This window comes from Antedon bifida, chromosome 9 (assembly GCF_963402885.1).
Source record: "Antedon bifida chromosome 9, ecAntBifi1.1, whole genome shotgun sequence".
Taxonomy (NCBI): Eukaryota; Metazoa; Echinodermata; class Crinoidea; order Comatulida; family Antedonidae; genus Antedon; species Antedon bifida.
In genome coordinates this window covers 7,648,322-7,675,183 of record NC_136234.1, presented here as the reverse complement: position 1 = coordinate 7,675,183, position 26,862 = coordinate 7,648,322, and the positions used below count along the sequence as shown (strand labels likewise).

Below are 26,862 nucleotides of genomic sequence, written 5' to 3'. Positions count from 1 at the left end.
ACATAATATATGTGCATAAATGGCAATAAAATAGCATAATTATTGGATTTTAAAAAGTGGAAATGTTGGCCATTTTTCGAAAAAAATCATTTAGTGAAATTTTCGAAAAATGGCCAAATTTCAACCCTTTTATTTGTTGACAAAACTAGTTACTATGGCTCAATAAGATGATCTTAACATAATATATGTGCATAAATTGTAATATTATTGCATAATTGTTGAATTTTAAAAAGTGGAAATTTTGTCTATTTTTCGAAGAAAAATCCTTTGGTACCCTGCAGTAAAATTTTTCGAAAAATGGCTAAATTTCGACACTGTTACTATGGCTCTATGAGATGGCTCTATAAGATGATTTTGCCACAATATATGTGCATAAATGGCAATATTATAGCATAATTATTGAATTTTAAAAAGTTGAAATTTTGGCCATTTTTCTAAAAAATTTATTTGGTCCCCCGCAGTGAAATTTTCGAAAAATGTCCAAATTTCAACCCTTTTATTTTTTGACATAACTAGTTACTATGGCTCTATAAGATTATGTTACCACAATATATGTGCATAATTGACAATATTATAGAATAATTATTGAATTTTAAAAACTGGAAATTTTGGCCATTTTTCGAAAAAAATTCTTTAGTCCCCCGTACCGAAATTTTCGAAGAATGGCTAAATTTCGACCCTTTTATTTGTTGGCATAACTAATTACTATGGCTGTAAAAGATGATGTTAACACAATATATGTGCAAAAATGGCATTATTATAGCATAATTATTGAATTATAAAAAGTGGAAATTTTGGCAAATTTTCGAAAAATTCCTTTGGTCTCCCGCAGTGAAATTTTCGAAAAATGGCCAAATTTCGACCCTTTTATTTTTTGACGTAACTAATTACTATGGCTCTATAAGATGAAGTTACCACAATATATGTGCATAAACTGCAATATTATAGCATAAATATTGAATTTTAAAAAGTGGAAATTTTGGTCATTTTTCGAAAAAAAAATCTTTGGTCCCCCGTAGTGACAGTTTCGAAAAACATCCACATTTATTTTTAGACATAACTAGTTACTATGGCTATATAAGATGATGTTACCACAATATATGTGCATAAATGGCAATATTATAGCATCATTTTTTTAATTTAAAAGTGGAAATTTTTGCCACTTTTCGAAAAAAATCCTTTAGTGAAATTTTCGAAAAACGTCCAAATTCCGACCCTTTTATTTTTAGACATAAATATTTACTATGGCTATATAAGATGATGTTACCACAATATATGTGCATAAATAGCAAAATTATAGCATAATTATTGAAATTTAAAAGTGGAAATTTTATCCATTTTTCGAAAAAAATCCTTTAGTGAAATTTTCGAAAAATGGCCAAATTCCGACCCTTTTATTTGTTGACAAAACTAGTTACTGTGGCTCTATAAGATGATGTTACTACAATATATGTGCAAAAATGGCAATATTATAGCATAATTAGTGAATTTTAAAAAGAAGAAATTGTTATTGAATTTTAAAAAAATAAAAATTTTGGCCATTTTCGAAAAAAATTCCTTTGGTCTCCCGCAGTGAAATTTTCGAAAAATGGCCAAATCTCGACCCTTTTATTTTTTGACATAACTAGTTACTATGGCCGGCTATATAAGATGATGTTACCACAATATAATGTGCATAAATGGCAATATCATAGCATAATCATAGAAATTTAAAAGTGGAAATTTTGGCCATTTCTCAAAAAAAATTCTTTAGTGAAATTTTCGAAAAATCGCCAAATTTCGACCCTTTTATTTGTTGACAAAACTAGTTACTATGGCTCAATAAGATGATGTTAACACAATATATGGGCATAAATGGTAATATTATAGCATAATTATTAAATTTTAAAAAGTGGAAATTTTGGCTATTTTTCGAAAAAAAATCCTTCTGTCCCCCATAGTAAAATTTTCAAAAAAATGGCCAAATTCCGACCCTTTTAATTTTTTACATAACTAGTTACTATGGCTATATAAGATGATGTTACCACAATATATGTGCATAAATGGTAATATTATAGCATAATTTTTTTAATTTAAAAGTTGAAATTTTGGCCATTTTTCGAAAAAAATCCTTTAGTGTAATTTTCGAAAAATGGCCAATTTTCGACCCTTTTATTTGACAAAACTAGTTACTATGGCTCAATAAGATGATGTTAACAAAATATATGTGCATAAATGGCAATATTATAGGATAAATATTAAATTTTTAAAAGTGAAAATTTTGGCTATTTTTCGAAAAAAAATCCTTTGGTCCCCCGTAGAGAAATTTTCGAAAAACGTCCAAATTCCGACCCTTTTATTTTTAGACATAAATAGTTACTATGGCTATATAAGATGATGTTACCACAATATATGTGCATAAATGGCAATATTATAGCATAATTATTGAAATTTAAAAGTGGAAATTTTATCCATTTTTCGAAAAAAATCCTTTAGTAAAATTTTCGAAAAATGGCCAAATTCCGACCCTTTTATTTGTTGACAAAACTAGTTACTATGGCTCAATAAGATGATGTTAACACAATATATGTGCATAAATGGCAATATTATAGGATAAATATTAAATTGTTAAAAGTGGAAATTTTGGCTATTTTTTGAAAAAATTACATTGGTCCCCTGTAGTGAAATTTTCGAAAAATGGCTAATTTTTGACACTGTTATTTTTTGAAATAACTAGTTACTATGGCTCTATAAGATGATGTTACCACAATATATGGGCTTAAATGGCAATATTATAGCATAATTATTGAATTTTAAAAAGTGAAAATTTTGGCCATTTTTCGAAAAAACTCCTTTAGTCACCCGCAGTGAAATTTTCGAAAAATGACCAAATTTCGACCCTTTTATTTTTTGACATAACTAGTTACTATGGCTCAATAGGATGATGTATAAATGGCAATATTATAGCATAATTATTGGATTTTAAAAAGTGTAAATTTTGGCCATTTTTCGAAAAAATTACATTGGTCCCCCGCAGTGAAAATTTCTAAAAATGGATTAACTCCAAAAAGTTTTACTGGTTCCTTTTTACATTAATCCTCTTCACCATCCATCAACCCTAATGTTACATACAAAACACAAATTGGGTTTGCTTAAATTTGACTTAAACATTTTGGACTCATTTTGTGACTAGTTTCTCTTTCGGAAATAATTCTCAGGGTGCGTTCCTGTAAACGAAATGTATTATAGTCCTACGGTACGTACATTTGAAATCGCCAGTTGTTTTTACGCTGAAACTACTGTGTATTCGAGAACCATCTGTGGGCACGACCTAGATGGTACGCGAGTACAGCTCGTTTCATAAATATAAGTGCGATTTCAAGGAACCTAGCAGCCCAAGGGTGTAAGCACCGCATTTACAATTCAACCCCTCCCCTGACAGCAACCAGCCTACGTCTCTGCGATAAACCTCTTGGCCCGTGGGTACGTTTTACGTTCGCGTATATGTTCTATGCTACACTAATTTACCCGATAAATATACAATATTTTTATTTATTCACACAATTCACAATTACAATATTCAATAGTATACCAAAAGAATCAGCTGCTTGTCAGTTTGGTAACCATTTAATGTACAATACATACTTGCCAGACAACATTCATAAAAAAAACATGGGTTGGGTGTTGTTGGGGTTTTAGTTTAATTTGGTTAGATAGTCATAGACTCTATTATTAGGCATTGCATTTTAAAAGATTTTTGTTAAAATACGGGTGAAACTGATATCGTACGGTAATTTACCTCCGCCAAGGAGGTATATGTAATCGATCGCGTGTGTTTGTTACTTGGCAAAAAAGAATTTTGCCAAGTATAGTATTTACTTTGTTTGTTACTTGGCGAAATTGAAAATTGGCCAAGTATGTTGATTGGTGCGGTTTGTGTGTGTTTGCGTGTGTGTGTGTTTGTTTGTTTGTCATCACTCTACTGCTCACAGTTTTGATTCGAATGACTCCAAATTACTACCACACATGTCACCTGGTGCAAGGACGACACCGCCCAATTTTGGTTAAAATCTGGACCACGGTTCTAATTCTGGACCACTTTTAAAAATTATTTTCAGACCTGCTAGTGTTAAAAGATAGGACAGAATTATCAAAAGCCGGCGAGCAATCTTAAATTAACAAGTAAACTTAAATTGCATTTTCTCGAGAACTACTTGTCCAAAAAACTTCATTTTTGTACAAGAGGCAAGAGTTATAATTTGTGATTTGTAATTTTACAACTTAATTAGATTTAATATAGAGGTTTTTTGATGCGAGTAGTTTACAAAACCTATTTCTTTTCAAATTCACCCGTGTGTTTTTCGCGTTGCTGTTCTATTGTTAGCCGACTGAAGCTATTGTTCGTTGAAAGGCTGGTTACATAACCTGTACACAAAACTCGTATACACAGGATTGTAGTGAAATTAGCCTAAATCACACAGCATTAAGACACACACTTTTGGTGCAAATCGGGTCAAGTGTGTTTAGGAGGCCAATTTTGATTTGGCCAAGTATCGCGCTATGCGCGAGGGCTAGTTTGAATGTTTGTATGTATTTTCAACAGACCATGCCTATTGAAAATTAAAAAAAATTGGTTTATTAATAACTTCACAAATAACAAAAATGATATTATTTTCAGACCGGCTAGTGTTAAAAGATAGGAGACAATTTTTAAAAGCCGGCGAGCAGTCTTAAAGTAACAAGTGTACTGAAATTGCATTTTCTCGAGAACTACTTGTCCAAAAAACATCATTTTTGTACAAGAGGCAAGCGTTACAAATTGTGATTTGTAATTTCCAAAACATAATTTGATTTAATGTACAGGCTTGTTTATACGAGTAGTTTTAAAAAACCTATTTCTTTTCAAATTCACCCGTTTGTTTTTCGCGTTGTTGTTCTATTGTTATTCAAATTAATCTATTGTTAGTTGATAATTAGTACCAGTGTGTGTCCTTCCTTATTTGTATTAAAAATTATAAACCATAGCAGGATTTGAACCATCTAAAGCTAATACCTAAATCAAAAAAATTTATCTTTCAACATGCTCCCAATCAGTGGATATATTTTGCCAAGTACTTCACTCAGTTTCTGAGTGCTTTCATTTGTCTGTCTGTTTGTTTGTTTGTTTGTTAGCAGGATTACTCAAAAAGTAATTACAAGATCTTTACCAAAATTCATTTTTGTACAAGAGGCAAGAGTTATAAATTTTTGATTTGTAATTTTAAAACATAATTTGATTTAATGTGCACGTTTTTTGATGCGAGTAGTTTAAAAACCCTATTTCTTTTCAAATTCACTCGTTTGATTTTCGCGTTGCTGTTCTATTGTTTAGTCAACTGAAGCTATTGTTAATTGAAAGGCTTGTTACATAACCATTACACCAAACTCGCATACACATGCTTGTAGTGAAATTAGCCTAAATCAGAAACAGCATTAAGACACACACAAATATATATTTTGTTTACCTTTATCACTATTTAAATGTAATTTTTACACTTTTTAGTGTTTTACTCTTTTAACACTTGTTTTAAGGATTTTACTTTTTTACTCTGTTTTAGCAGTTTTATACTTTTTAAATATTTTGAATTGTATAATGTATTGTATTTGAAATTTGTGATTTTAACCAAATAAGTAAATCGGGGTGATTTGTTCTTGCATTATATCATGGTATGTGGTATATTCCTTGTTTAATATTGGTGTAAGTCTAGTAATGCTTTGTGTAGTTCAGTATCCTCATTTTCATGTATTATTGTATGCGTCCGTCTTTATAAGTAAAATAATATCGTCAGTGTGTATGTCGTGCATATCGTTAGCGTTTGGTATTTGATGGCTTTATCCATATTGTAAAAATACTGGAAATTGGACTCCATGGTAGCTATCTGTATTTGCTTAGCATTCAATCAATGACCTCCTATACAGTATATGCCTGGATTTCTCCAAATAACGGCGACTGCATTCATGTTTCTTTTAGTTTTTCATGGTTTGTCTGCCATAATATAACGCTATCGTGCTGGCTTGTGTATTTGAAATATAGAGTATCACGGTGCTGACGTCACTACGTCTCATTAAAAACATTTAATGAGCAAACTATTAGCGAGTTTTTACGAGTGTAGCGATAATAATTAGTTGTCCTAATTATTAGCATTTTGATATTTAGCGTTTTAACTTTACATATTTTACTACGTGTTACTGTATGTTATCGTGTCTCAATTATTGTACCGTTGTATATATATCGTCCTGAACTGGCCTACTAGGCTTTACACTGCGCACGTACTACGCGCTTCGTGTGGTTATTGTGGTATCTACACTCCGTATAGATTATTACTTCGAGCCTAGGACATTTCCAGCTTTGGACATCGTTTGACTGCTACAATACTCTATTACCGTATTCTAAATAGGGTAAGTAAAGGCCGAATTACTTATTCCCTAAATATGTAATATTTTCAATTCATAATGCATGCTTTGATGACTAAATAAAAATAATAAAGTGTCGTGGATATATTTGTTAATATACTGAAAAGGGTATGAACAATATTTAAATAATAATGGCAAATTATTACAAATGAAATGATGAACTGAATTTTAATAACGTTGGCGGCGCAGTTTGTTCAAAAACACACAGAGAGCCATATATATATATAAAGAGGGGTGAATTTGTGTGTTTTTTGTATTGGTTCATGCTTTGATGTATCGTAACTTCCATCCATGTAGGCCCTAGCATTTAGTTTTTTGTTGTTATAAAATATATATATATATCATTATATGTTACCAAATCAATACCATTAATAAAATTAATTACTAAAATAAAAACGGAATCTAAGCGTTATTTCATAGACAACAAAATCTAAAAATAATGCATGAACTATAGGAAAACGCTATACAAAAGAGACGCGCGCGCCCTCAGCGTGCGAATTCTTTGACACAAAAATGGCTTCTAATTATCATAGTCAATAGAAAGTACTTTCTATTGACTATGGCCATATATAGCTACCAAAAATGCGTTCAGCCTGCCTGGAGTGACTCCAAGATCACCAATAGTTTGGAATAGGCTTATTGAAGTAGTCATAATTTACAACTTAATAATTTTCAATAATAAATAATAAAAACAAACTGAAATTTCAAAATATCACTAAATATTTGTTCTTAATAATCTACTTAGGCTATTCTTCAACTACAGTTTAAGTTTAAAAAAATCAAGCTAAGATAATTTGATAGAAATCTTTACTGTTTATCAACATAGTAGCGCTGAACGCATTTTTTGGTTGGCTAGAAACCATGCACCGCCCTCTATCGTTGTGACGTCACATCATGATAACGATTTCTATAGCCTGGGTGCAGTACAAATTTTGCGGGAAAAAAGTATAGGAAAATTATTATCATCACGGTTCCACCTGTAGTACGTATTATTCAAAATTACTCTGGAACTCTGCAAAATGATTTTGACAACAGCTTCCCCAATATACAGATGGACAAACTGGTCTGGAATTATGCATTATGTATAAAAATAAGTAATACAATTAGTGTTAATGTGTTGCAATCATTGGCCTGAATCTGAAATTAGTCTACATTGTTGTACAAGACCAAGTTACAAAACTATCGAATATATCTGTAACATTTCTTTGATCAACAGCTCTTCATTAAAGGTGTTAAAATCAACATCTTGCAATTTTATTTGGTGGGTTCAAACCAATTAGTGCAATAGGAATCATAAGAAGCCTAACATTGTAATTTGTACAATCTGCAAAAAAAGAGATCTGAACAAATTAAAACCTTGCAAAATCTACGTTCTAGGGTTCGGTTAAGCAAAAAGAGACTTCACATTGATCAGCGATTCCTTCTCACTCTCAGTGTTCAGAAATATTTTTTTTTTTGTCTTTCGTGGGAACAACCCACCTTTATTATTTCCACTCTTTTTCTCTTTTTTTCATTCTTTCTTACAAATAATTTGACACACATTAAAAAGAATGTGTTAAAATAGTAACATGTCTAAATACTTAATTGATATAAGCTGTAATGTTTAAGTATTGCAATTAATAGTACACAAAAATACATATATAACCATGATTTCAAATACTGTATTAAAATTATGATTTAAAATTGGCATATCAACAATACACGTTGAAACTATAAAGAATATATGTACATAATGTATACATACCTACACACATATACATACACATGCCATACACATATACAATGCATATACATACCATATACACACCCGTACATATCCATAAATACATATACATACATACAAATACGCAGACATAAATTTATATTATTTGAAATACAATAGATCAAAACAAAATAAAGAAAAGATCAATAAATAATGTTTAATTTAATAAATTAAGAACATTTTTCTTTATGCGTGACCACTTAATCTCGGCTTTAGTTAAGTTACATGAATATTCATTATTAATTTGGTATTTAACTTCGAGAGAGAATAACTTCCAAATTAATTTTACATCATGTTTGCGTTTATCAATTTTATTTTGTAAACACATTTTATAAATACAGAAGGTAAATAACGACAATAGTTCATTTACGACTTTATTTGCCGTTCCAACAATAATGTTTAAAAAAGTAATCTTTTGCATTTCAGGAAAACATTTTTTAATTAGTTCGTTGAATCGTATCCACACAGGTTGGATAACATTACATAAAAATAACATATGTTGTTCATTTTCTATACTTATATCACAATTGTCACATATGTCACTCCTTGCTAGTTTCCAGATTTTTAATCTTTTCTTACAAGGCAGAATTCTATGTAATAACTTAAAATTAAACTGGGCTATTTTTGTGTTATATTTCATGCAATTTACACGATTATTCCAAACATCATCCCAGTTAATATCATTGTCATTTAGCTCTAAACACCATTTAACTTGTGCTATTGGAACAATACTTTTGGTAGTGACCAAATTATTGTAATAGAAAGTTGCTTTACGGTTACTTTTAAACAGAGAATCACTATTTCTTCTATTATCTTGTATATTATCTTCATTTATTAAAATCATTTTCCATTCATTTGGAATTGCATTTACTAAAGAAATGTATTCAATTATTCCATTTCTTTTTTGCGAAAGTGTAGAAATTATTTCCCGTGCAGTTAGTATTCTATTTTCATTTATTACGTCTCTTATAGTATTATATCCAGAGATTATCCAGGATTTAAAATATAGTGATTCTTTGTTTAAGGTGATTAGTTTATTTTCCCATAAATTTTGCTCTATAATTTCATAATAGTTTATTGGATTTTTACCAACCTTAGTGTTCAACTTAACTACGTTGTTCAGCATTTCTTTATAGAAATCAGGCATGATAGCTAACTTAGTATGAACATTAGGGTTAAGATGGGTAGCTTTAACTGTATATTCTATGGGATACATATAATAATTCGGAATAACTTTCCATTTTCCAGGGTCTGGACTTAGCAGACGCTTAACCCAAGTTAATTTTAAAGCGTTTATCATTGATTGAAAATCGATCATTTTCAGTCCTCCCTTTTCTACTCGTTGAATAAGGGTATCTCTCCTTATCTTTTCACTTTTCCCATGCCATAGGAATCTATATAATATTTTGTTTATTTTAGGTATTATATGTTTAGGTATGTTTATAATACTGGCATTATATATAAGTTTATAAATTGCTAAAGTTTTAATTACGATGTTCAGAAATATTTGTACAATTGACAGGCAATATACATAATGGCATATAATAGGGCCTATCTAACTATCAGATAGTGGGACTCATCTATTCTTAATATGATTCATATGAATCCTATTGCACTCACAAGTTTCAGAGTTTGGTTGTAGAGATTTTAACAACAGATTTTAATAAGAGCAGTTGAACAAAGAAATAACTTAGTTAGTAACTTGGTCTTGTACATACGACAATGAGTAAATGCCGGTTAAATCACTATATGATTCAGGTCAATGCTTGGACAATCTCTGGTGTTGTGCAAGGAATAATTATCAAAAGTGATGTCTCTTAATATACTGATCCTTTGGTCGGTAATTTGCTGTCTAATTTTAGGTGGATAGCAAGAAACAACACCCATGAAATGTTCCGGTTCCGTATGAGAAATGCATATAGGTGAATCTGCATTATCCATAGGCTGATCCAGAGAGAGATCCAAAAATTAAATTCAGCACTTCATTTTACAAATCCTTCCCCGCTCCAACCCAAACCTCCTAAATCAAAATCTTGGATCCGCCATCCTAATGTTGGGAAGACTGGGGAGGGGGACAATTACTGTAAGTAGATGTACATTTGTGTGGATTCGTGTTTTGTTTTAGGATAGTAAGTCTATTGTACATTGTATGGACAAAAAATGCATTTTTGTTAAAAATGGGGTTTTTCCCGCCATATTGGATTCTGGCATGATGATGTCATCGTATCGACTCGATTCATCAACTACGATGAGAAGTAGTTATTAAAGTAATCCTCTACTAATTTTAATCTTTAAAACACAACTGCAAGTAACAAAAACCGTTAATTGGTTTTCCCTATCCCCTATATATAGGTATTTGTGTGTGTTAATTAATAATAGGCATTTTGTGTGTGTCATATAGGCCAAAATTTAAAAGTGTCGTAAAAAAATTTCCCCAAGACCCTGGGATGGGGATTTGTTTCTGACATTTTATATGGTATACTCTATCAGAAAAAAACAAAAAAACAAATTCCTATACTTTTTTCCCGCAAATGTGTATATTAACTGTTCTGCACCAGGCTAACAGAAGACAATAGACACTATGTGTTGACTAGCACAACAACGCTTCGCCCTGATTGGCCGAATTAAAGGCAGAATAGACGCGGTATTATTGTCCTAATCCTAACCCTTTGTCTATGCGTGTGCCGAGGTGTACAAGGTCTTAATCACTTGAATCTAGTAATTTTCTGTAATTAAAAAAAGTGTTACTTTCCTTTATTTGAGTTCCTTGTTCATTACTAGTAAATCCAGATCCCAATAAAAGTCCAAAAGGTGTAAAATAACATAAATAAACGGGAGCTTATTTTGTCCACTATCAACTGCTCTCATCATACATCCAACATAATATAGGCTTATTGAACTTTAAGGGCCACTTCATTTTTAAAATTGAAAAAAAAATGGCTTTGCACACAGTCATCGCATCGGACCTCGTGCAATATGTTTTGCACACAGTATTTTATTTATGTACCAAAAAAAAAAGAAAACAAGTTGGCTACCCTAAATCAGAATAAAACGGCCTTCAGTTACGCTTACGTTTCCAGGGGATTCCCGGGGGCCCTTTGTGGCCCCTGGCTCCCAGCCTAGTGATGCTCGCTTCTTAACCCATAATGTGACAACATCGGCGAGTGATACAGCAACACGGGATGGAAACGGATAAGAGGACATGTGGAATCGGCGAATGATACATAATAAACCGGGACGGGAGAAAATAATCAACTGTATTTTATTTTAATGTCATTTAAATGTCACTTAGTTATTTATAATATTTACATTCATTAAGCATTGCTTATCTTCTACATAATATATTTTCCAGAGTTTAAGTTGAACATTATGTTTTTTTCTGATATTAATTTTCCCGAGATTTATCGTCTAAATTGTACAAAATAATAATAATTTCTTATTAAAAACTAAAACATTTTTTGAAACTTATTTTCAAATGCTTGTTCTAATCTAATGATACATTGAATAATCGAAAATACCAGGTCAGCGGTTCGAGAGCTGCACTTCGTTGACAAAATTAGTTATCCACTGTTAGCGAGCTGCACGACACGTCTCACTCAGTCCATGGCGTGTTTAGCTTTGGTACCGGTACTGTGGATTCTCGTTTTTCTTGCATTCATAGTTCCCGATAAAGCAATTTTAATATTTATTAGCCTACAGTTGGGATATTCCACCCTATATCAGGCGATGTAAAAAAAAATGTCAGTGCCCTGAGTGTACCATTGCAACACTCGCCGATCCAATGTTGTCCCATGGCATCAGTGGCAAAATTCACTCTTTCTACTCGATTCCATAAAATATCACTTGCCGGTTCCATTATTGTGGCGCCTTGTTTGTAACCGTTCCCGTCCCGGTTTGTCTTTAAATGTTAAACACGTTGAATATACACGTAATATATTTAAGAAAATAATAAATATATGAGTTCGAGTTAAACCAAAGAAAACACCGTCAATAACTTTACATCTTGCAAGATCCAAAACATAGGATAAGAAAACAAAAACAAGCACACCGTGTAGAATTAGCAATCTCATCATTAAACGCTCAATTTAAGCATCTTCCCGTTGGGCGCGCTCTAAAGGAAAATTAGGAAATATTTTAAATCAGTCTTTAACTCCAATTTAGTATCCGGAAAAGTATGATATAAATCAATAGTTCCCACTTTAATAAGTTGGCCTATTTGCTAATGTTTGATAAATATACACTAATGCAAGAGTACTATAGATATATAATGTTGCTAGATACTTGACTCATATTCCATAATGAAAATGGCGCTCAAAGTCATATTCATAGGGTTAGGGTTAATTGGTCGGAAATCGTACTCTTCTTGCACATAAAATTCATGATAAAATGGTACCTCTCATATTCATAGGGTTAGGGTTAATTGGTCGGAAATCGTACTCTTCTTGCACATAAAATTCATGATAAAATGGTACCTCTCACTAGTCTAGTTGGCCCGAAAACGACACCCTACACGAAAATAAAAATCGCGAGCGGGCAGTATGCTCGCATTGATTCTTGGAACTTTCCCGGTTCGGGCCATGCAACTCTGTAATGAAAATGTTCATAGAATAGGTCGAAGGGAGTCGGTGACGAGCCGAACGGATAATCCAAGATTTTTTTTTTAATAAATCGTAAAAAATGTAAATGTTGATTTTTTTATTGTTTCTTTTGCATATCTCGATATTGAAGTGTTTCTTAAAAATAACAGACTAAACATTTTGGCAAATTTAAGGCCAATGCAGTATCAGATCAAATTAGCAATTGAAATGACAGGTACCTATCTCTTGTATTAGCAACAGTGAAAACTCATGAGGTAGATTTTGTTAAGCACACTTGACGTCACAGCAATTTACGGCAACGGCTCTGTACGGTGAGCGCGCGCGGCGATATCATAAATCTCGCAATTTTTCTGAAATCATATGTACACATTCCTAATACGTTGTCAAAATATGGTTCTCGGTAAAGTTGTCCTTTAAATACAGTTCCGCGAATTCCACAATGTGCTAATTTGTGTAAAGGAGAATATTATGGTCAATGGTGTCAAAGGCGTTAGAGCGATCTATAAACAAGCCGATTGCTAACTGTCCATTTTAAAATTCGTGTACGATTTTATTGATGAGACCGATCAGGGCCATGGAGTATTTGTACCCATTCCAAAAACCGAATTTTGTATTATTATAAGAATTTTATATTTAGAAATAAAGTGAATTGTTCTGTCGTAAATCATTTTTTCCAAGGCTTCTGCGTAAATTGAAAGAATTTAAATGGGTCGGTAATTTGAAAGATCGGATTTGAAAATGGGGTAACATTTGCTAGCTACATTTGAAGATTGAAAAATTAAAAATGTGACACAGGGGCCGTGAAATTGCCAACGACTCGGCATCATCGGTAATTACTGGAGCATAGGTGGGTGACATTTCAGATTGAAAGACGAAATGTAATTTAATTCTATTCTATGCACTTTATTATTTTGTGTGAAAAAATGCTCAAAATGGAATAAAACATTCAATTATTTAATCAAAATCACATAAACAAGTAAAAGGGTTCATGAATAAAACAGTATTAAAAAACAACATATAAAACAATGATAAAAATATTTTAAAACATCTAAAATCGTATAAAAACAATGTTTAAAATATTTTTCTAATATTTAAAACCCATTAAACTTTATAAAAGATATAAAAAGTTCGAGTATCAGGATCGTCCAATAAAACCAATAACTCAGGTTTATTTCCATTGGAGTCCTTGAGTAAAAGAAATTTAAACAGAAGTAAACAAATTAAGTTTAGATGCTATGCCGTTTCGATGCGAAATTGTTTTCAACTAATTTTCTAAATGCATTTACACTTTCAGTACTTTTTATCGTACTTGGTAATTTGTTCCATTCTTTAATTGCTGAAGCATAAAATGTGCCATCTTTAACATTAGAAGAGATTGGTGGAACAAAATAAAAATAACTCTGTCGGGTACTGAGTTGATGCATACATTGCGTCAATAATGTCTGTATTGCATTAACTCAGTTCAGCACTGATTTTTTGTTTGTTTTTCAAATCGCTTGATATCGTGTGGAATATCTTAACTCTATTCAATAATAATATTAAATTATTATTATCATTTCATTTATTATAAATTAAATCATTTCATTTAGATTAGATAATTTAAATACAAAATGTAATGACAAAAAAAACGATCTTTAAGTTAAGACATTGAGAAACAAAGACATGAGAAAAAAATAAGGTCACACTCTACGTTAAAATATTATCGTTTATTCAAACATCAGTACAAAGTAAACCATATTGTAAATGTTCATAATCCAAACATGAAGGAATCCATGATCTAAAGTACAAATATGGGCATATCAAATATTTATCACCCACCCCTCAGATGAAATCCTTGGTATCCCTGGTACTATATGATATTATTGTGCTTTTTCGTTATTATCCTGTGTTTGGGATCTTGCAAGATGTAAGATTATTTAAGGTGTTTTATTTGTTTTTCTTTCCAAACATAATTTAATATTTTACATTCTGGATTTACCAAGAAAAAAACTAATTTCTGATTGAGCAGTAATAAAGACACTGTTGTCACAAGCATTGCAAGTAATATATACACAAATTATATGAAAGGACATACTGTACAGTAAATTACTGCATTAATTATTCACATCATAAATGACACTTTATAGTTTTGCATTCAAATGGAACAGAATAACAACAATGCCTAAAAAACGCTGCCAATCATAATTTTTTTTAAGTTAAAGTAAATTTTGACATGGCTAAAAAGTGACTAATCATTTAGCTGTTGCCAGTGGATTTCTTAGTACGAGTATTACGCTATCACCACGTAGGAACATCTTTGAAATGTAACGATCTTTGTTTACAGGTTTTGATTTCTTCTTTCCTTTGCCAGATTTTGGCACTTCTGTCCACATTTCTTTTACATTTTCTAGAACCATATTACAATGCCTATTATAAAAAGAAATAAATCATCACCATATAAGCAATCATCATTTTCTAGAACAGTATTCCAAAACAGAACATAAAACTGTTTATGAATATAAAATACCTGTCAAAAGCTTTAACTCGGCCTAATAACTTCTTGTTATTCCTACAATTGATAAGGACTTGTGTGTTATTTTTAACTGACTGTGTAAGTACAGAAAGAGGACCTGTGTTGAATTCTTCCTCCTCTCGCTTTGCAAGTTCCTCGGCTGTTAACTCACTTTTGGGTTTGGCCAATCTATAAAAAAAAATATATATATTAAGAATTGGCCTAGCCTTGTGATTAAAATGTTGTTTACAAGATGCAATCAAAGTACCATTTGGAAAACAATAAACTGTAAAATAATTATAATGCGCAAGGCTTGATTGTTCAGCTAATTATGAGTTGTAAGGTCATAATATATTGATATACCGTAAAACTTCGAAAAGAAGCCCATCTCGAAATGAAGCCACCCTGGGCTTCTTTTCAAGATAGTATGGGCTTCTTTTCGAGATAGACTACTATACTGTATTAAGAATGTAGGTTTAATAACTGAGTTTATTAGCAGAGTACAGCCCCTCGATATTGTATTCAACAAGCCATTTAAGAATGCGATAAAAGAGGAGTTTGAAAAACATATCAATGATAACCTCGATGATTATGAGATGGGTAAAATATGCGCAAGCGATAGGCGAATTCTTAAAACAAAGTAGGTTGGCAATGCCATAACACAAATCCATCGCTGCAAATTCGGTCGGTTCAGAAAGTGTGGGATAAATGTAGCCCTTGATAGTTCTGAAAACAAAGAAGTAAACATCGAAAGGTTGGTTGGATATGAGATGCCATCATCGACAGACGACACTCTTGAATATTCCATTGTGGATGATGACGACGACGATAGCGAAATTATTGTATTTGACGGTGAATCATAGGACTGTTTTTTTGCTTTTTATATTGTTTTTTAATTGGTATATTAATCTTTATTAAATTAAACATATTATTATATCACATAACATAATAGTGAGATATGTCAGTTACATAACATAACATAATTTAATGGTTGAAAAAATGTCTCAAAAGTCATATTATTGTAGTAGAAATTCACAAAATTTACAGCATTCATTTCGAAAAGAAGCCCCCTCTACAGTTTGCAAAAGTACTCTCGAAAAGAAGCCCATCTCATAAGAAGCCCACCCAAGAGCACTAAAAAAAGAAGAAGCCCATGGGCTTGATTTTGAAATGGGCTTCTTTTCGAGATTACTTATTGCAAACCAAAGAGGGAGCTTCCTTTCGATTCCAGGACGATTCGGCCGAAACATCCCACTTTGTGGGCCAAAACGTCTCACTTTAGACAATTCATATTCCTTTTTTTTTGGTATTTATCAAGTTTTTAAAGGTGTTTAACAATCCGTAATTTATTGATATTGACAATGTTGCTATAATATATCAAATAAATTACAAAAAAAACGTAATTTATTGATAAGTATATGTATATTGTTTAATATTATTATGGTTATGATTTTTCAAAATGAAGAAATAAAAAATACTCATCGCCGGTATGATAGTTTTGCATGCAGGTATTTTAGTAAAATTAGACGCTACATTTTGACCATGGAAAAACCATCGTACAGTATCGTGTGCATGTTTTTTAAAAAGAAGAATCCCCAGTCAGCAGAAACACGTAGCAGCCAGAAGGTGCAGCTCCGATTGGTTTCAGAAATTGTGAGTCGCTTTTCAATCAACAGTGCCCAATTACGGGGGTTTCCCCCTGAAGAGCTAGCGCATCGTTTAGTGCAAGATACAGTGGAGTAATTACGTTGGGCTTCCTCTCTGATAAGAGCGTTGCCGATCGATGTACAGTACTGTGACCTGAGACTAATAAGGGATCAGGTGCCGTTTTCGGCCACCTCGACTTGTATGGACTATACCATTATTATGATAGGGGTGTGGTGTATTATGTTTTATGTAGAGAAGGGTGTCTATTGAATGGGAAGACAATACAATTGTTCTGTTATGTAACCTACAACACAGAACATCAAAAACTAGCAAGCATGTACCTTTTATAAGGCATGTTATTATTAGGTATAGTAGGTATTATTACGGAATGCCAAGATTTTGTAACAATATTAACTATATAAGTAGGTTTACTTACTATAGGCCTATATAAAAACTAAACTAAACACTACAGTATAATCAAAATTAAAACATATTAAATACTATGTTATGCCTATCTGGATTTAAACAAATTTTAGTACAACAGGATTCGAAATTAGAAAATCTTAAATACTACAGTACAATCGGAATCAAAACATATTAAAAACAACTACAGTACAATCGGAATTAAAACATCCTAAATACTACAATACAATCGGAATTAAAACATGTTAAACTACAACAACAACTAAATATCACAATCGGAATTAAAACATCTTAAATACTACAGTACAATCGGAATCAAAACATATTAAAAACAACTACAGTACAATCGGAATTAAAACATCCTAAATACTACAATACAATCGGAATTAAAACATGTTAAACTACAACAACAACTAAATATCACAATCCAAATCGGAATTAAAAAATCTTAAATACTACAGTACAATCGATATTAAAATATCCTAAATACTACATTACAATCGGTTAAATTACCTACACTGTATAATGTTGTGAAATATGTAAAAGAATGTTGGCAAATGCATTCTAATCGGCCCAATCCTATCGGTAGATAAATCATATTCTTTATTTGCAAGGGATAAATCCCAACAACATGGATTTGAACCCAAGAACTTGGAATCGGTAGACGAGTATAATTGAAGATTCATTGACATATAATTATATGCTTTTTGTTTGTTTTACTGATTACCTGATACATTTAATGTTAAATGAAACGAATGTAGATACCGAATAAAATGGTAACAGATGGTAACTGGGAATATCAGGGAATGAGAAGGTGCTGGGTAGAGCAGGGAAAGTAATTGGTTTGTCTATGCAAACGGCTTGTATTCCATGCTAGACACCAATCATCCTCTTTATGGCGACATTGTCAGCTCAGTTTTGCATTCGTTATTATAACGTTTTGATGCAAACGTTGTTCAATTAGAACATGTATTTCTACACAGAAGACGTTTAAAAAGTTTTAGAAAAACCAAACCTAAAAACACGCAATTTCAAACGCTGACGTGTTTTCTGGGAACAAAATGGTACAGATTCATTGACAAAATTATAATGTTTATTTGTTTTACTGATTACCATAATCAGTATGCGATAGATCTTATTAAATGTACTAATGTCATCTTTGTTAAATATGTATGTCTTATCGTTAGATAAATTATTTTTTATTTGTAACTGGAATAAAAACTAATTTCTTTATATACTTTCTGTATCTATAAATCCGTAAACATTATTCAATATCACCTTAGGGAATCCACCTAATATCCATATTAGGGAAGGATACCTACACATTATATAGAAATAAAGAGCCATAATATACTGTATTAACTTGAAAACTTAAATTATTTCTGCAGCGTGCAGGGCGTAGTTGTTTTCTCTTTGTTGCTGAAACATAATGCATTAAACAAAAGCAGCAGTATTTTAACACACTGCACACTCAATTAATAAATGGGACACCCCTATTTTCCCATCTTTTTATAATGGTATAGTCCATACAAGTCGATGTGGCCGAAAACGGCACCTGATCCGAATATATCATTTGCGTAATTTTACGCACTTGTAAAAACTAGCCTATTTCAACGTTTAGGGGCGACTTTGTATGGGGCGACTTTGCGATGGGGCGACTTGACTAGCATCCTACTAAAATAGGCTAGCCTACCTAGTCCTAGGCTAGGTAGGCCAATTTATTAAATTATTATTCATATTTATAGTTAGCCTCCTAGAGTCCTAGCCTTATATATCCGCAATCTGCATTTAATAAGCCTTAAAATGAGTGGTAGGCCTAGGCCTAGTCATTTCAATTGTCTAGCTAGGCCTAGGCCTAGGCCGGGCCTACTAGTACTAGACACAAACGCTACCCGTTCTCGGAGTTACTAGGCCTAGGGCCTAGGCTAGTTATAATTTAATAATAATAGGCTAGTAGTACTAGTACTAACCCTAGTACTATACTACGTTAGAGTAACGTAAAGCCATCTATCTGTACAACCATGGAGGAAATATATATTTCCTCCATGTTACAACAGATACAGATGGCTTTTTTACGTTACTCCAACGTACCGGCGTGAATTAACGAACTGTACTGAATAATATTCATATGTATTTTTGGGGAAAAATAAATATTTACCAATATTCTTAAAGCATTATTGTATTTATATCTATTACTTACGCCATTTTTCTGATGCAGATTTTGAAGATTTTAAACAGATAAATTGGTAAAATAAGTTTGACTATTTCTCCAGAGAACTTCTCTTATCTCTCTCTCTCTCTTGCGTAGCGCCACCAGCGGATTTTTTAAAGTACTCTCTAGCTGCTATCCAGAGCCATATATAAAGAGTTACGACATTGGATTATAGTCACGTGATATGCAGATCAATTTGTGTCAAACTTGTCTCCGTTATTACATGTAAAGTATAGGAGCAAGAAAATACTTTAAACTTTTTCTTGTAAATGTAATTGCACATTTTACGGTGAAATATCGATGTGCACAGCGTACAGAAGTACTTGCGGCAAAGAATATTGCGCGCGCGTGCGCTAGTACATTATAAAGTTCGATTGATTGATTTTGGAACGAAACATCCCATAACTACGTCCTATTAATAACAATTATGTAATATTTTCAATTCATAATGCATGCTTTGATGACTAAATAAAATAATAAAGTGTCGTGGATATATTTGTTAATATATTGAATAGGGTATGAACAATATTAAAATAATAAAATTAAAGGCAAATTATTACAAATGAAATGATGAACGAGTCTCTGAAAGTTTGTGTCAAAAACACACAGAGAACCATGAACTGTATAAAAAGAGGGGTGAATTTGTGTGTTTTTTGTATTGGTTCATGCTTTGATGTATCCTGACTTGCATGTAGGCCCTAGCATTTATTCTTTTGTTATTATAGACACAATATATAAATGTTACCAAATTAATACCATTAATAAAATTAATTACTAAAATGAAAACGGAATATAAGCGTTATTTCATAGACAAAAAAATCTAAAAATAATGCATGAACTACAGGAAAACGCTATACAAAATAGACGCGCGCGCCCTCAGCGTGCAAATTCTTTGACACAAAAATGGCTTCTAATCTTCAATGTCGTAACTCTTTATATATATGGCTCTGGCTGCTACTGATATATAGCGCCACCAGCGGATTTTTTAAAGTACTCTCTAGCTGCTACTGATATAGTGTTGTTGTCAAAGAATATATTCTTTGGTGTTGTAGACGAAAGAGTACTTATCGTAGTTATGATATGACACGCCATTAATTGTGTAACATTTTTCAAGCAGAATCATGAATAATTATGGAATAGATTAGTATACAAATAACAATGAAATATTTTCTCTATTCCAAAAATAGAAAACATTCATTTGTTTTATAAACAACGAATTATATTCAACTAATTTTAATTATATATTAAACGTGATTTTCAGATTCTGTTAGTTTTACGGATTTTTTCGAGAGCTTGTCCAACTTTCGTCCTTGATTGACACCGAAATGTTTAAAGTGATGTGAATAATATCCGGCGTGTTTCCAAAATGTATTATATTAAAACGTAGCCTTCCAGTCTGAAAACGATATTAGGTCGCAACTATTATATTATAGTACATTTAACCCAATTACCTGTGAAGACATATGGTCACGATTCTACAGTTGTGCAGATCCTCTAAGCTGTGTGGGACAACATCTTTCTAATGCCTTCAAAATACACGTCACCAGCCCGGAAGTTTTCAACAAAAGTTTTCTCTTTATATTTTTGCTGCTGGTGGGTGTGTGGGGAGGGAAAAGGGACTCCCATAGGTTTTTGTTTGTTTTTCAATATATCATAATTTTAATTATATTAACTTTTTGTCTGTTAACTAATATACAAAATAATAAATGTTTATGAGTCGAGTTGGATGGTGAAGAAAATGCCATTTGTTGAAAGAGATACTATATAATGAGGCTGCGGCAGCCGAGTTAATGTAGACTTTATTCAACGAAAACGTAATCAAAGTAAGTAGGCCAATTATTAAACCATTTAGCAGCAGTGTTTTAATAATACTTATACGGAAATTGTTTATTTGTTACTTTGTGCATAGCTTCATAAAAGGAATCGATTCTAGAATATGCATGATATTGCGATAACATGGACCACCGTAAGCCTTTAGACAATTTAATAAAAAATGTAATTAATAATTGTTATTTTGTCCGCAACTGCGATGGCCCTATAGTTACCGTCGAGCCCGGCCCAGCCAATCCGCGATTTGGACAATAATAGTCTTAGTCAGGTTCCTCATGTATGAAAATAGGGGTTTTCACGATCCCGTAACCATGGTAACAGCCCCAATTTCAAAATGGCGACCAACTGGCCATATCTCCATAAAAATACTCGGAATATATATATTTATATTCGTTGTAATAGAACATTTTTACTAAATGCAACCGGAAATGCTATTTTTCTGTACTATTGACCCTTGACCTTGACTTGTACTGTATCTTAAAAACTGCTGGTCATAAAAATTTAAAAATGGTCTCAAATTGCTCAGACCTTATATATCTATATTTATTGTAATGCAATATTTTGTTAAAAAATGTCCGGAAGCAAAGTTATTGACCTTTGACATATATATAGCTTACAAGGATTTTTATTCAGTAGTCTCTGGTCATATCTCCATAACCCTAATTTGGTCTATTGACAAGATATTGGTATCAAAATACTCGGAATAATATTTGTTCTAATAGACCATTTTGACTAAATGTAACCGGAAATGCTATTTTTCTTTACTAGTGACCCTTGATTCTGATTTGGCTAAAAGTAGTAAATGTCAGAATGAGATTTGATAGTAATTATAACCTATTTTATTAGGAAGGTATCTTGCAGATTTGTTTTGCCCATAACTGGTTTTCATTTATATGCTCGTCTCTGATACATTGCCATCTAACACAAATGAAACAGCTTGGCTTGATGTAGATGACCCAATAACAGTGAATAAAAGATTGTAATTCATTTGAATGTAAAGAAAAAAAATGTATTTAAATAGTGCTCTTTTTCCAGGATCAGGCTCTAGAACAGAAGGAAAACAGTTAAAATGGGTTGGTGGTCTTGTTGGCACTACTTAAGATGAGGAAAACTAGATATCCCATCGAACTCACTCTTCAACACAAAACACACAAATCCATCAAGATTTCATCAAAATACATTCATAACAAATAATAATAATAAAACTTTTTTAAACATTGTCTTAGAAATAATTTTTAAATTTATATGACCAGCCGTTTTTAAGATACAGTACAAGTCAAGTGAAATCTCACTTTGGGCATTAAAATCCTACGGAAATACACGAGGACCCTGACTATCTTAGTCCAGTTCCCTATGTAAAAAACAGTGCCTTCGTGTGCAGATCATGGGGAAAGTGTAAACATTGTGTTTTATGAATGTTTGAATCATGCTGGTTATAAAAACCCATGTTGTCAAATTTCTAAAATTCAACTTTGACCTCTGACCTCAATTTGAATATTTTGACCCATTGAAAACAAAATGGTCATATCTTTGCAACGCTTAGATTAAATGAAATAATTTTAGTTTCAAATTATTTGGAAGATGCGTATTAATATTCGTTCTAATGGAAACGTTTGTCCAAAAATGGCCTGAAGTATGATTTTTGCCATTTTTGACCTTTGACCTACATATGATATAACTTCGTAAATAACAGTTGGACAAACTTTAAATAGGGCTCAAATTATTCTTACGGTATAAGTTTCTATTCAGTCTAATGAGAACTTTTTCAAAAAAATTACTTAAAATCTTTGTATTGACCTTTGACCTGTACTGGTGTCACAAGTAACATAAAGTTGTGTATATATTTTGCAAGTCATTCTTACTTTTCCTTTTGTTTTCACTATTTGAACCTTTCTTTTGTTTTAGGAAGCTATTGTGTGAAGCCAGTGGAGCAGAGGTGGAGTTGTTTAGTTGCAGAATCGTTTTAACTTTTATCTTTCTAATTTGTTTTGTGTCAGCGTAGGAGAGAAGGCAAGAAGGAACGATATTGTGGACATTTATTATTGTTTAATTATTCATCTTGTGATATTATTGTATTTGAAAGGGGGGTTTCGGGGATTTATTTAACAATAAGAAGATTGTCGATATTTTGTCTGGAAGGATTGGGAAATTTGGGGATTTGTATAAAGTGTGTGGGGAATAGTGATACTGTATCATTGTTTGAGAATTGGTTGGGTTTTTTTTTTGTGGTTTTTTTTGGGGGTTTGGATTATAAAAGAAAGAATTGTTTGTTAAAGATTATTATTAAATTTACTTTTTACATTTATATGTGTACAGTTGTGGCTATTTACCGTTGTTTACCGGTGGTTACCAACAATTACATGTCCGAAAGAGCCGTAGTTGCGGCTGTGTGACAACTGGTAGTACACATTCCTATAATCTCAAAAACTATTGGCCGTAAAAGGGGTTTTTTTTGTGAAATTTTCCGAAAAAGTTACATTTATATGTTGTATAATAACAACATTTTATAAAAATGTAAAAAAATTCTATTTATGAAAACTAACTTTGTAATTTATTAACATCAATAACGTTTGTTATAGTATTATAATGTGTTATATTTGCTGATTTTAAGCACTTCAAATGGATTTATCAGAATTATGTGTATTTAATATTATTTTTTTTTTTTTTGATATAAAGAAAAAAAATGTGGTATTTTGAGGTAAAAAATGAAGATTGAGGGCGCTGTTCACACAAGTAAAAATAGACTTTTTCCCTGTATCTAATTAAGTTTTAGCCATAATAATTTGAAAATGGTCCTATTTGATAGATAATTAAGTTTTCTTCATATCAAAAAAAAAAACTTGATATTAAATACACATAATTCTGATAAATTCATGTGAAGTGCTTAAAATCAGCAAATATAACACATTATAATTATTAATACTATAACAAACGCTATTGATGTTAATAAATTACAAAGTTAGTGATCATATATAGATTTTTACATTTTTTTTATAAAATGTTGTTATTATACAACATGTAAATGTAAATTTTTCTAAAAATTTCACAATAAAAACCCTTTTACGGCCAATAGATTTTGAGATTATAGGAATGTGTACTACCAGTACAGGTCAGAGGTCAATAAAAAGATTTTAAGTAATTTTCTTGAAAAAGTTCTCATTAGAATGAATAGAAACTTATACATTCAGATTAATTTTAGCCCTATTTAAAGTTTGTCCACCTGTTAGTTACGGAGTTATATCATATGTAGGTCAAAGGTAAAAAATGCCAAAAATCATACTTCCGGTCATTTTTGGACAAACTTTTCCATTAGAACGAATATTAATATGCATCTTCTAAGTAATTTGACACTAAAATTATATCATTTAATCTAAGCGTTGCAAAGATATGACCATTTTGTTTTCAATGGGTCAAAATATTCAAATTGAGGTCAGAGGTCAAAGATGAATTTTAGAAATTTGACAACATGAGTTTTTATAACCAGCATGCTTCAAATATTAATAAAACGCATATATATGATCGATTTCGATCCAAGTCGACCCTAAACCGTCTCGGCCAAAGTCAAGTCGGCCCCAAGTCAAGTCGGCCCCAAGTCAACTCGGCCTCAAGTCAACTCGGCCTCAAGTCAACTCGGCCTCACGTCAACTCGGTCAAAAAATAATCGGTCAACTCGGCCCCGTTAAAGTATGGAACGCAAAAAGTGTAAAGGAAGGGGATTAATAAAATAATATTTCTTCACATTTTTTTACCTATGAATAATTCTGACTTTTAATGAATATTAATATTTAGACAATACGTTTAGCAAAAAAAAAAATAAGAATGATTTCACCAACTTTCCTTTATTTACGTTTAAAAAAATTTCAAATTGCGAAAATTGTTCAAATTGCGCATAACAAACAATTGATTAATAAGCATTCATACTATTATTAATGATTACAATGAACATTTGGATAATAAATAGGAACAAATTGTAGGCCCAATAATGATGATGCACGTACGTGGGCGCGTATGTTCGTTCGTGCGTCAAAATTCAATAAACCTGTCCGATATGCGAGGACATTCATTAGGTGTAATAAGATTGTTTGGTTGAATCATTTGAGGTATAAAATAATGTTGACTCCATGGTTGAATCACGCGTAGATTTAATCAGTGTATGCATTTGATTAGGCGACAATATCTGAAACCAATCCGTAGCTGCACCTCCCTGCGCCTTTGGCAGCTATTTCGATATCTACGTGTTTTCGCTGACCGGGGAATTCCCCTTTTTTTAAAACGCAAATCATGGACAAAAACGATATGTACGATCATTTTTTCTATGGCCAAATGGTGGAACGTAGACCTACGTCTTCGATTTACTAAAATGTGGTACTTGCACGTGTTTTTGTAACACGCGGGTACTTCTTTCATATCGGCAATGAGATCATTTTTTATATGAGTATTTTTCTTATTTCTTCATTTTTTTTAAAGCGTGGATAGTAATTTAATCATAAGAATATTAAGCACTTTTTGCGTTCCATACTTTATTGTGGCCGAGTTGACCGATTAGTTTTTGGCCGAGTTGACGTGAGGCCGAGTTGACTTGAGGCCGAGTTGACTTGAGGCCGAGTTGTCTTGGGGCCGACTTGACGTGGGGCCGACTTGACTTTGGCCGAGACGGTTTGGGGCCGACTTGACCTGCACCCATATGATCACTAAACTTTCCCCATGATTTGCATACGAAAATACATAGGGAACTGGGATTTCGATCCAAGTCGGCCCTAGACCGTCTCGGCCAAAGTCAAGTCGGCCCCAAGTCAAGTCGGCCCCAAGTCAACTCGGCCTCAAGTCAACTCGGCCTCAAGTCAACTCGGCCTCACGTCAACTCGGCCAAAAAATAATCGGTCAACTCGGCCCCGTTAAAGTATGGAACGCAAAAAGTGTAAAGGAAGGGGATTAATAAAATAATATTTCTTCACATTTTATTACCTATGAATAATTCTGACTTTTAATGAATATTAATATTTAGACAATACGTTTAGCAAAAAAAAATAAGACTGATTTCACCAACTTTCCTTTATTTACGTTTAATAAAATTTCAAATTGCGAAAATTGTTCAAATTGCGCATAACAAAAAATTGATTGATAAGTATTCATACTATTATTAATGATTACAATGAACATTTGGATAATAAATAGGAACAAATTGTAGGCCCAATAATGACGATGCACGTACGTGGGCGCGTATGTTCGTTCGTGCGTCAAAATTCAATAAACCTGTCCGATACTTGCGAGGACATTCATTAGGACGGTGTAATAAGATTGTTTGGTTGAATCATTTGAGGTATAAAATAATGTTGACTCCATGGTTGAATCACGCGTAGATTTTCAGTGTATGCATTTGTTTAGGCGACAATATCTGAAACCAATTCGTAGCTGCGCCTCCCTGCGCCTTTGGCCGACTTGACTTTGGCCGAGACGATTTGGGGCC

At 32.2% G+C, this 26,862-nt stretch overlaps 1 protein-coding gene across 1 annotated transcript; it reads right to left on the bottom strand.

The window, feature by feature from the left end:
* Window positions 1-14,483: 14,483 nt before the first annotated feature.
* LOC144852346 (putative small nuclear ribonucleoprotein Sm D2) lies at window positions 14,484-19,694 on the bottom strand. The gene is made up of 3 exons (XM_078710130.1): window positions 19,554-19,694; window positions 15,299-15,472; window positions 14,484-15,198 (listed from the first exon to the last, which is right to left on the bottom strand). The coding sequence occupies exons 1-3, from the start codon at window positions 19,556-19,558 to the stop codon at window positions 15,024-15,026; spliced, it is 354 nt and encodes a 117-aa protein (XP_078566256.1). The 5' UTR covers window positions 19,559-19,694; the 3' UTR covers window positions 14,484-15,023.
* Between the last annotated feature and the right edge of the window lie 7,168 nt (window positions 19,695-26,862).

Bases quoted from the DNA above. Each gene is read 5' to 3' on its own strand.
- LOC144852346 (XM_078710130.1), bottom strand. The intron at 15,199-15,298 runs GTATTTTATATT...TTTTTATAATAG, and splicing joins CGAGTTAAAGCTTTTGACAG to GCATTGTAATATGGTTCTAG.